We start from the raw sequence: 12491 nt of genomic DNA, 5'->3' as shown, positions 1-12491 counted from the left end.
ATCCAAGCCGGCCTCTGCGACTTGTACGGCTGCGGCTCAGATTATCTCCAAGGAGGACAACATTTTAGAGTCCTTGGGCAAGGAAATCTTTGCCAACTCAGTACTGCAACTTCGCCAAGCAAATTACCAAGCTGATCCTGGCGGCAGCCAAAATGCAGCTGTGGAAGGAGTTGGCTGATTTCCAGGAGTGCATTCCTGGGGATAGGCTAGACGACTTCTAGGCCGGTTTGTCGGAAGCCAGGGTATTGGCACAAGAACTCCTGGAAGCCGCGGCACATCATGTGGATCCCTCAGCTCGAGGCCTGATGGTGGGAATTGACACATCACGTCAAGCGTGTCTCCATGCAACAAAGTTTTCGAAGGAGGTGCAAGAGAAAGTTCTGGATGTTCCCTTTGATGGCAAGGAATTGTTCCCTTTATCTACGGATGAAGGGCTTACAAAGACCAAGGTGAGCACCCAAACCTCCAAATCTTTCTTGGTCCTGGCAAAGATCCCAGCTAAGGCCCCTTCTACGCAGAGGTCAGGGTCTCCGTCTCGATTATTCTGTTTTCAAGGGGTTCCAGTACCACTGGGCACGCAGGACTGAACCCCTGGTTGGCGGCACCCTGTCAAAAATAGCAACGTAGTCGGTTTTTCTCTCGGCCATCGGCCTCCTCTCCAGGAGCAGGTAGTATCCCTGCCGTCAAGTCTGCAAAATATTTGTTGGTCGCACAAGACTCTGGTAGGAGGACGAATCTCGTCTCATCTGAAGGCGTGGCAGACCATCTCCAAAGATCGATGGGTTTTGTCCATCGCTCGGGCGGACTTTCGCCTGCCCCTCCCCCTTACCTCATCCTTCAATCCTTCCTTCCAACAGACCGGGACACCCTCCCTCAGAGCCGAAGTTCAGAAGCTTCTAGACCTCAGGGCGGTGGAGCATGTTCCCCTCGGGGAGCAAGGGGTGGGCTTCTACTCTCGACTCTTCACGGTGCCCAAACCCAACCAGGCTGCCCTTCGCACCATCCTCAACCTTTCCCTTTCCCAAGAGAAATTTTAGATAATCGCACCCTGCCAAATAAAGTCGTCTCTTCGGAAGGGCGACTGACTCAGTGTAGTGGACCTTCAGGACGCATATATGCACATCCTGATATGGAGGCTGTATCGAAAATATCTCTGGTTCTCCCTGGGAGGGGAGCACTTCCAGTTCTGCGTGCTCCTGTTTGGTCTCAGCTCGGCGCTGCGTGTCTTTACGATGATGTTGGTCATCGCAGCTTTCCTTCGGCTACAGGGTGTTCATGTATATCAATACTTGGACGATTGGCTCCTACACAGCCCTTGTCCTCTGACGGCTTTGAGCAATCTCCAGTCTCTCCTCCAGCTCCTGTTCCAACTTGGGCTGTCAGTGAATTGGCAGAAATCTTCCATGACGGTCTCGCCAGACCTGATCTTCCTGGGTTTCCGTTGGAACATGATCGGCTCCAGGGTGTATTTGACAGCAGCCAGAATTGCGGATCTATTCGCCACGTGTCAACTCTTCATCCAGTCAGAGTACATGACGGCTTGGTGGTTCCAGAGGCTTCTGGGCCTCATGGCCTTGTGTGTGCTTGCTCTTCCTCTGGCGCGTCTCAAAATGAGGCGTACGCAGCTAGCTCTTCCGAGCTCTTGGTGTCGGGCTTCAGACCCAGATTCCAAGATGATTTCAGTCCCATCCTGCATGATGGCGGACCTTCAATGGTGGTCCTCGACCAAGAATCTTACAGTGGGAGCCTCCTTTCAGGAGCCCTGCTCACAAGTGACTATTACCACAGACTCTTCCCTTCTGGGGTGGGGAGCCTCGCTGGATCATCTCCAAGTTTTCGATCTATGGACACTGCAGGACAGGCAGTTTCATATAAATTTGCTCCTACGTCCTGTCCCCTTTCCTCCATCCTTGTGGGACATCTCTCCGTCCTGTGGGACGGGACCGGAGCACTTTGTAAAAAGCATCCACATTTTTTTCTAAATTTGTCCCTCCTCTTTCCTGCGCGGTGCCGGCACGCGGCCAAAACCCCGCCCACCTTGGCTCTGCCCTGCGCATCGCCCATCAGTCCTTTTCTCCGCTCGATCGGGGCCAGACGCACTTGCCTCCTCGGAAGATTTTCTTCCCTTTTTTCCTCTCTGGCTCTCGCTAGCGTTCGTTTACTAGTCCGTCTTTCAAATTAGACTTTCTAGATTGTTCGTGTCACCGTCGCTTCGCGAGGGCGGATCCCCATCCTCTTTGTTTAGAGTGTTTGGGTCCGGAACACCGTTGGGACTCCTGTTTTTGCTGTGATTCCCTTTCGGTCTGGGCACTTCAACGTCGGTTGGAGCGGTGGGAGGAGGTGTTCCGACGAACTCCTCCTTTGCATTTTCAGGTGTTCGACGAGAAGAAGAAACGCCCGGTAAGTTCTTTAATTTTCAGAGCACCCCGGCCGGGGGATACCTTTCCGGGTTCCTCTCGGTCCGCGAGGGGCGTTGATCGCTCTGTCACTGGGGTTCGCCCTGAGGTGTCCGTTGGGCCTAATAATTCTACCGGAGTTTTCTCCGAGGGTCTCCGTAAGGGGCCTGTGTACACCGGAGTACGCTCCGAGGCCCCTCCTGTGTGGGCTGTTTGTAGACCCAGTTCTACTGAATCGTGGGGTACCGGAGATCGCTCTGAGGCCTCTCTGTCGGCTTCCCTCAAAAACAAGACCGGGGTGCGCCCGGAGGCCTTGGCTGGGCTTGTGTTTACCAAACGGATGTTCGAGGCCCGTGCCGATAAGGCTATTACCGGGCCTAGGCCCGAGGTCCCTCGTACAGAGGCTAAGGCTACCAACAGTTCTGAGGGGCCGGGCAAGGCCCTGTCAGTGAAAGCAGTTTCTCACCGTTCCCGCTCTTGTGGTGATACCTGATCTGTTGAGGGGGCAAAGAAGAAAAGTTCTTCTTTTACCGGCAGTGCCGAGGTCCTTCCTTCGAAGGCCAATTTGGCGGTTGGTATGTCACAAAAACATACTGCTACGTCCCGTCTCCTTTCCTCCATACTTGTGGGACATCTCTCCGTCCTCTGGGACGGGACCGGAGCACTTTGTAAAAAGCATCCAAATTTTTCAAAAAATGTGTCCTTCCTCTCTTTCCTGCGCGGGGCCCGGCACGCGGCTGTAACCCCACCCACCTTGGCTCCGCCCCGCGCATCGCCACTGAGTCCTTTTCTCTGCTCGATCGGGGCCGGACGCACTTGCATCCTCGGAAGATTTTCTTCCCTGTTTTCCTCTCTGGCTCTTGCTAGCGTTCGTCTTCTAGTCTATGACTTCCCAGACTGTTCTTCGTGTCGTCGCTTCACGAGGGCGGAGCCCATCCTCTTTATTTAGACTGTTTGGGTCCGGAACACCGTTGGGACTCCTGTTTTTACTGTGACTCCCTTTCGGGCCGGGCTCTTCAACGTCAGTTGGAACGGTGGGAGGAGGTGTTCCGACGCACTCCCCATCTCATTTTCAGGCGTTCGACGAGAAGAAGAAACGCCCAGTAAGTTCTTTACTTTTCAGAGCACCCCGGCCGGGGGATCCCTTTCCGGGTTCCTCTCGAGCCGGGAGGGGCGTTGATCGCTCTGTCACCGGGGTTCGCCCTGAGGTGCGTGTCGGGCCTAATAATTCTACCAGAGTTTTCTCCGAGGGTTTCTGTAAGGGGCCTGTGTACACCGGAGTAACTTCTGAGGCCCCTCCTGTGGGGGCTGTGTGTAGACCCAGTTCTGCTGAGTCACAGGGTACCGGAGCTTGCTCTGAGGCCTCTCTTTCGGCTTCCCTCAAAAACAAGACCGGGGTGCGCCCGGAGGCCTTGGCTGGGCTTGTGTTTACCAAACGGATGTTCGAGGCCCGTGCCGATAAGGCTATTACCGGGCCTAGGCCCGAGGTCCCTCGTACAGAGGCTAAGGCTACCAACAGTTCTGAGGGGCCGGGCAAGGCCCTGTCAGTGAAAGCAGTTTCTCACCGTTCCCGCTCTTGTGGTGATACCTGATCTGTTGAGGGGGCAAAGAAGCATGGTTCTACTTTTACCGGCAGTGCCGAGGTCCTTCCTTCGAAGGCTCAGTTGGCGGTTGGTATGTCGCAGAAACATTCCAGGCCTCATAGTACCGGCTCTGCCGAGGTTCCTTATGTTAAGGCTAAAATTAAGACCCCTGATCCATCGACGGGGACCCCTGCCTCACCTCCTCGCGTGCCGCAGTTCCCCTCAGATGAAGACAAAATGGTGGCCGTTCCCGCCACGACCACGGCGGCCATTTTAGGTACTACCCCTACAACTACGCCATCGGCCCCTGGTGTAGGGTTCGGTCCTTTGGGTGAACCGAAGGTCACTTGTTCATATCCTTACCGGCCCGTTTATGATTGGAACGCCTGGATGCCTCTTCCGCACAATGTTTCGTTGCCAGCAGGGGCGGCCTCTTTGATTTATGTGGATACGTCGGCAGAGGGCCCGGCGTGGCACCCTTCTCCGTTACGTCCCTGGGTTTATCCACCTCATGAGAGGCCTCCTCAGGTTCCGAAGCAATCTCCTGAGGATGCTCTTTTCGGTAAATTTCAAGCGCTTATGCGCACCGACCCCATGAGGGAGTATTTCAAAGGGCTTTTTAGGGAAATTTGTCCACCAGCGCCCCCGGCTCCACCCGTTCCTCTGGTGGTTCCGCCGGCGCCTCCTTTCCCGTGGTGCCTGCCCCTGCTCTTCCGCCTTTGCCACTGTTTTCCCCAGTGGACAAGGCAGTGCCTGACACGGTTCAGCAGGATCCTGACCTGCCAGATGACCCTCAAGGCGAGCAGGACAACGAGTACCTTTCCCCGCTCTGTTAGAGCTTTTCATGACCGGGTACTGGACATGATGAATTTCTTAATGTTCCAGTTCCCGAGGCACCTGCTCCACAGGAGGGCGTGCTTTCTGGGGTGTTCACCCTGTCTCCTTTGGAGCGTACCGGCCTTTTCCTGCAGAAGGATGTTTTGACCGAGGTCCGAAGAGTCTGGGAGAAGCCACACTCAGGACTTTTTGTCAATAAAAAGATTGACCCGAGGTCCAGGCTGCACTCTTCGGAGGAAGTGGCCTTGTCGTCTTGTCCACCTCCATCCTCCACAGTGGTGGCTGCGGCCACGTTGCAGTCCAGACCTGCAGCATCCTCTTCCGCGACGGCTACTCAGGTCTTGGGAAAGGAGGACAAGCTCCTGGACTCCCTAGGGAGGAAGATCTTTGCCAATTCGGCCTTGCAGCTCAGGCAGGCCAATGCCGAATTGATTTTGGCGGGAGCTAACATGCGGATGTGGAAAGGTCTTTCGGAGTTTGAGGAGCACATTCCGGTCGAGAAGGTGGAAGGGTCTTGGCCCAGGATCTCCTGGAGGCTGCGGCTCATCACGTAGACACCTCGGCTCGGGGCATGATGCTCGGGGTTGATACCTCGAGGCAAGCGTGGTTGCATGCCACTAAGTTGTCGAAGGAAGTGCAAGACAAAGTATTAGACCTTCCATTCGATGGTAAGGAGCTTTTTCATTCTTCTACTGATATAGATCTCACCAAAACCAAGGATAGCACTCAGACGGCTAAATCATTGTCTGTTCTGGTTAAACCTCCCTTCAAGGCTCAAAGGCCGTTGTCGCAAGGGCGACCTTCCTCTGGTTTTAGGGGATTCCTCGACCACAAGAATCGCAGAGTGGACACTCCTGCGGGGAATAACCGCCGTAGACAACAGCGTATGCAGTATTTCTCCCGCTCCTCAGCCTCCTCATCAGGTTCAGGTGGCACCGCCACCGATAAACCTGCCAAATGAGGATTTTCCGCGCTCGCATGAGACCCCTGTGGGAGGGCGCATTGCGTCTCATTGGGAGGCGTGGCAGACCATCACAGAAGACAGATGGGTCTCGTCAGTCGCTCGGGCGGGCTTCCGCTTACCTTTACCCCTTACCCCACCCCTCAACCCTCCTTTTCAGCCGTTGGGCTCGCCCTCACTCAACGCCGAGGTTCAGAAACTCCTGGACCTGAGGGCTGTGGAACCCGTTCCCTTTGGGGAGCGAGGGGAGGGTTTCTACTCCCGGCTGTTTACGGTGCCCAAACCCAACCAGGCTGGCCTGCGCAGCATCCTAGACCTTTCCCAGTTCAACCTCTTTCTACACCAAGAGAAATTTAAGATGATCACGCCCAGCCAGATACGCTCCTCTTTGCAGATGGGCGACTGGCTCAGCCTAGTGGATCTTCAGGACGCCTACATGCATATCCTGATTTGGGCTCCACACAGGAGGTACCTCCGTTTCTCTTTGGGAGATGAGTACTTCCAGTTTCGGGTGCTTCCTTTTGGCCTCAGCTCGGCCCCGCATGTCCTCATAAAGATGTCGGTGATTGCGGCCTACCTTCGTCTTCAGGGTATCCATGTGTATCCTTATTTGGACGATTGGCTCTTACGCAGCCCTTGTCTGCTGGCGGCAGCGGGCAACCTCCAGTCTCGCCTTCAGCTCCTGTTCCATCTTGGGCTGTCGGTGAACTGGCGGAAATCCTCCATGACGGTCTCTCAGGACCTGATTTTTTTGGGTTTTCGTTGGAACACAACAGACTGCAGAGTATACCTGACCGGGGACAGAATCGCGGATCTGTTGGCCACGTGTCAGATGTTTGCGCAGTCGGAGAGTATGTCGGCCTGGTGGTTCTAGAGGCTTCTGGGCCTCATGGCTTCGTGTGTACTGGCTCTTCCTTTTGCTCGTCTCTAAATGAGTCGGACCCAGATGGCCCTTCGGAATTCATGGCGTCAGGCAGTGGGCCCAGACTCGATGCGGATGATGATGATTCCGGATTCCATGAGAGTGGACCTGGACTGGTGGTCATCTCTCAGCAATCTGTCTGGGGGCGCGGGGTTTCAGGACCCAGTCCCTATGGTGATGATCACGACTGACTCCTCCCTCCTCGGGTGGGGTGCGACGTTAGATCTCCTTCAGGTCTCGGATCTCTGGTCGCCTCAGGACAAGCTCCTGCACATAAATCATTTGGAGCTTCTGGCGATTTGTCTGGCGCTCAAGGCCTTCAGACCTCACATTGTCAACAAGGTGGTCCACATAAGAACGGACAATGTGGTGTCAATGTACTACATAAACAAGCAGGGGGAAAACGAAGTCTCCCCCTCTCGTGGATCTGGCCATTCAGATTTGGGAGTGGGCCGTGCTTCATGGGGTCGGGCTGCTTGCAGTGCCCAAACCTGGGCTGGCTGAATGTCACCGCGGATGCCCTCAGCTGGCGGACAGTGTTCAGCTACGAGTTGGAGTTGAAGGCGGAGATCCTATCATGGATTTTCTCGCGTTGGGGCACACCGGAGGTGGACCTCTTCGCCACAGCGATGAACAAGAAGCTTCCTCAGTACGCCTCCAGAAGGGGGCTGGGAGCCTCCTCTCTGGGGGAAGCACTCGAGATCCCGTGGCACAACATGAGAGCTTACGCCTTCCCGCCTCTTCCTCTGGTTCATCGAGCAATTTGGAAGTTGAAGAGTTCTGTCAACTGTTATCTTCTACTGATAGCTCCGTGGTGGCCGGCCAGGTTTTGGTTCTCAGAACTTCAACACCTGTGGGTGTATCTGCCGATCAGGTTACCAGTAACTCCCGATCTTCTTCACCAAAGGGAACAGCAGATGTGGCACCCCTCGCCACAATCGCTCAGCTTGGCGGCATGGTGCCTGAGTTCAAGTCTTTAGAGCATCTGAGTTTGTCTGCGGATAACATGCGCATTATCTAGGCAGCCAGGAAACCCTCGACCAGATCTCAATACAAGAGTAAATGGCTCTGGTTCTGTCATTGGTGTTTGGAGAAGAAGTTGGATCCGAGGGTGGCCACGATTGACACTGCTGTCCTTAATGTCCTCACTAGCAGAGTCGGGAGTTCATGTCCTGTCATGCAGGACTTATCTCTCAGCGGTTTCCGCTTACCTTTCTACAGACCTGTGTTCTTATTCTCTAACTAACCCAGTGGTGAAGAGGCATTTTGCTGGCTTGACACGCCTCTACCCTCCGGTTCGTAATCCGCACCCGCCATGGGACCTAAATGTAGTCCTGACGGCACTGTGCCATAAACCCTTTGAACCAATGGCTACGGTTGACCTCAAGTACTTGTCTTGGAAAGTGTCCTTTCTGGTCGCCGTTACGTCAGCAAGGAGAGTGAGTGAGCTCCAGGCATTGTCAGTGGAGCATCTTTTCTTGGTCTTTCACAAGGACCAGGTAGTCCTTCGGACAAACCCGGCTTTTCTACCAAAGGTAGTGACCGAATTCCATCTGAATCAGTCAATCTCCCTTCCGGTCTTTTTTCCGAACCCTGCCTCAGAGGCGGAAAGGGTTTTACACTGTCTTGATGTCCGAAGAGCTCTTAAGTTCTACCTGGACAGGACTTCCGAGCTTAGGAGTTCTCAACTTTTTGTGACCTTCGGTAACCCTCAGGGCAAGCCGGCGTCTAAAACGACTATTTCGAGGTGGATTGCCGCCTGCATCAGTCTTTCACCGTCCAAGGGCTGAAACTCCCTAAGGGTATCCATGCACACCTGGTGCGGGGCAAGGCAGCCGCGGTTGCTTTTCAGAAATGTCCCCTGGGAGTCCATCGCTAGGGCAGCTACTTCGGCCTCCCCATCTGCTTTCTGTAAACATTACTGTCTCGACATGAGGTCAAGAGCTGACGTTCAGTTTGGTCAGGCTGTGCTGAAGAACCTGTTTCAGTAAGGGGTATTTCCGTCCACCTGTAGTTCCTCTAAGGAGTGCTTGGGAATCTCCCACAAGTATGGAGGAAAGGGGACGGGACGGAGTATTACCAGGTTACTCACCGTAGTGACCACCTTACTCATAGTCCCCTTTCCTCCATACGCCCGCCCTCCTTCCCCTCTAATAAGGTTCCTCTGTTATTGCCAATGGGTCTTTGACCTGGCGATAGAAAAGGACTGATGGCCGATGCGCGGGGAGGAGCCAAGGTGGGCAGAGTTACGGCCACGTGCCGGGCCCCGCGCAGGAAAGAGAGGAGGGACACATTTTGAAAAAAATGTGGATGCTTTTTACAAAGTGCTCCGGTCCTGTCCCACAGGACGGAGAGATGTCCCACAAGTATGGAGGAAAGGGGACTATGGACTAGGAGTAAAGGTGATCACTACGGTGAGTAACCTGGTAAATTTGGAACTCCAGGCTGTTTTTTTCAAGCGCTGAAAGCTTTCCAACCTTCCATCATGAACCGGGTGGTTTGCGTCCGCACAGACAACTCGGTGTCGATGTTTTATATCAACAAGCAGCATGTTACCAAGTCACCACCTCTTGTGGACCTTGCTATTAAGATTTGGGAATGTGCCATCCAGAACGGCATTTGGCTGATGGTGGTGCACATTCTGGGGCAATTCAATGTGACTGCAGACTCACTCAGCCGACACAGCGGCCAGCTACCAGTGGGAACTGAACATGGAGGTTCTTTCCAACATCTTTCGCCAATGGGGCACTCCAGAAGTGGACCTTTTTGCGACTGCCACAAACCGGAGACGTCTTTATGCATCCAGGAACGGTCTCGGGCCTCCTCTCTGGGGGATGCTTTTGAGATTCCGTAGCACATGAGGGCATATGCCTTCCCGCCTCTTCCTCTGATTCATCGGTCACTTTGTAAGCTCAGGAATGCCTCAAATTGCACTCTCCTATTCATAGCTCCTTGGTGGCCAGCAAGATTCTAGTTTTCGGAACTTCAGCATCTGTCTATTTTGTCCTCCGATCAGACTGCCGTTGATTCCCAACCTGCTTCAGCAATGCGATCAGCAGATGTGGCACTGCTCCCCACAATCATGTAGCTTGGGAGCCTGGTGCCTGAATTCAAATCCCTAACACGGTTTGACCTGTCTGAGGGCAATATGCTCATTATCCAAGCAGCCAGGAAGCCTTCTATGAGATCTCAGCATAGGAGCAAGTGGCTCCGTTTTTGTCACTGGTGCTTGGCTAAGCAGCTAGACCCCAGACATGCAACGATTGACACTGTCCTTTTGTTCATTTCTCATCTGGCTTCTTCTGGCATTCATGTTCTGTCTTGTAGGACTTACTTGTCGGCTATTGCCGCCTACCTGTCCACTGTCACCTGTTCATTTTCTTTTCTTTGTCGAACCCAGTCATCAAAAGGCACTTTGCAGGTTTATTACATCTTTTTCCACCTGTACGCAATCCTCATCCAAAGTCTGATTTAAGTTGGGTCCTGACTGCCTTATGCCATAAACCATTTGAACCCATGGCTACGACGGATCTGAAGTACTTTTCTTGGAAGGTTGCCTTTTTGATCGCAGTGACTTCGGCAATGTGTGTAAGTGAGCTTCAAGCTCTGTCTGTGGAACATCCGTTCCTTACCTTCCATAAAGGATAAGGTTGTGCTCCACACTCATCCTTCTTTCCTTCCTAAAGTAGTGACTGGTTTTCATTTAAATCAATTCATAATCATAACCTGGCTTTTTTCCGAACCCGCCCTCAGATGCCGAGAGAGTTACACAATTTAGATGTCATACGAGCTCTGAAGTTCGATCTGGACAGAACATCTGAACTCAGGGGCTCCTCTCAACTCTTTGTTACGTTCGGAGACCCAAAAGGGAAACCTGCTTCAAAGGCTACTATCTCCCGATGGATTGCCTCCTGTATTTCAGAAGCGTATACCACTCAGGGCATTTAACCTCCAAAGAGCATTCATGCCCATCTTGTATGTGGCAAAGCGGCTGCTGTTGCCTTCCAAAAATACGTTACCTGGGAACAATTTCCAAGGCAGCTATGTGGGCTTCCCCATCAGCTTTCTGTAAGAATTACTGTTTGGACTTAAGCTCCTGGGCCGATGCTCAATTTGGCCGGGCTGTCCTTAAAAACCTTTTTCAGTAGGGAAGTTACATCCACCCGCATTACCTGTGCTTTGGAATCTCCCACCAGTATGGAGAAATGGGGACGGGACGTAGGAGTATAACAGAGTTACTCACAATAGTGACTACCTTACTCCTAGTCCATAGTACCCTATCCTCTATTATTGCTTAAAATGGTTTCAGATTTGGTGATAGAAAAGGACTGAAGGGTGATGCACGGGGTGGAGCTCAGGAGGGCGGGGTTACTGCCGCGTGCAATACCCCGCATAAAAAGAGAGACGAATAAAATTAAAATTTTGATGCTTTTTAACAAAAGTGCTCAGGTCCCGTCCGGAAGGACGGAATGTCCCACAAGTATGGAGGTAAGGGGACTATGGACTAGGAGTAAGGTAGTCACTATGGTGAGTAACTTTGTTAATTTAGACCATGCTCCATCTTTTTACAGCTGTTTTTTAATTAAGTCTATGGTAACATTTTGCTATTTCCTTGCTTTTCTGTAGGTACTTGAAACGTTTCAAGGTAATGAAGCCCAAGGTGCTCAGGAGCTGGTGTCGGCAGATCTTGAAGGGCCTGCAGTTTCTACATACTCGGACTCCCCCCATCATCCACCGCGACCTTAAGTGTGACAACATTTTTATCACGGGCCCAACCGGATCAGTGAAGATTGGGGACCTGGGGCTGGCCACTCTTATGCGTACCTCCTTTGCTAAGAGTGTCATCGGTAAGTTGGCATTGAACCCCTTTAGCAAACGCTTTGGTGGCCTTAATGATACAACTGTGTACGCAGATGAACCGGGGAACCCACAGACTCTAGAGGTACACTAGTTACTTTGTATTAGAGATCGCTTACAGGTCTGTCAATTTTGGAAGAGAATTAAGTCAGGTTTATAAAGGCAAGCCAACGCATGATGGCAGCAAGGATGTTGAACTAAGGCAGGATTGAGAAGAGCAGCTCAAATGTTATTTTTACTGACTTTTGTTTTCATGATGTTAAAGTATTAACTCCTTTGCCGCTTTCTTGAAAGTTTGACAGTGAATTACTAGGAAGACGTTTGAGTTGTGTTAAACTAGAGCATGCATTTTTAAAAAAAGTTCTCCATCGTGGGAGTTCCATTAATATTCATAAACTCGTATATCTGCTTTTGTGTGTAGGATTCTGCACATATTTTTGCAAATACATATTGATATATAATAATATAGCTAAGATATAATTTGACATCTGATCCCAGAACACCCTTTCTCTATAGGTGTATCTGCACTCCCTCACCACTTCCTATTAGCGATGGTTGGAAATCTGTTTTCAATCACGTGTTACAAGACACCACACAGGGGAGTGCTTGGTGCTTCATTTCCACGCATCTGGCCCGTTCAGCCTACCACACAGTATCAGATCAATAATTTTAAGATCCGCATATTTTCTATCCATAGCCTGCACATTGGTCCAGAGTTTCGTGCTCTACTTCTTGGAAGCATAATTAAAATGCAATACAGCAACACCAATTGGGCAACTTCATGAAATGTTCCTCCTTTCTCCATAACCCTAGTTTATACATTGCACAGAAATTGTTTAAGTAGTCCTTGGTGTTATGAGAACTTTTTTCATACCACAATCGCTATATTTAAAAGGCTAACCCCATCAACTGCCAGTTTTCTTTGCTAACCCTGC

The 12491-nt window shown here is 51.9% G+C and overlaps 1 protein-coding gene across 6 annotated transcripts in view; it reads left to right on the top strand.

Annotated features, from left to right (window-relative positions):
* The window catches only part of WNK3 (WNK lysine deficient protein kinase 3), a 2095067-nt gene that overhangs the window by 484262 nt on the left and 1598314 nt on the right, over positions 1–12491 (top strand). For all 6 annotated transcript variants that reach the window (XM_069645314.1, XM_069645316.1, XM_069645315.1 and 3 more), the window contains exon 4: positions 11326–11546. In XM_069645314.1, the coding sequence (XP_069501415.1) occupies positions 11326–11546 (221 nt within the window). The remainder of the gene's footprint in view (positions 1–11325; positions 11547–12491) is intronic.

The sequence above is a fragment of the Ambystoma mexicanum genome, chromosome 2p (assembly GCF_040938575.1).
Source record: "Ambystoma mexicanum isolate Mex_15411 chromosome 2p, UKY_AmexF1_1, whole genome shotgun sequence".
NCBI lineage: Eukaryota > Metazoa > Chordata > Amphibia > Caudata > Ambystomatidae > Ambystoma > Ambystoma mexicanum.
The sequence above is the reverse complement of the archived record's forward strand: the minus strand, read 5'-3'. Positions and strand labels throughout refer to the sequence as shown.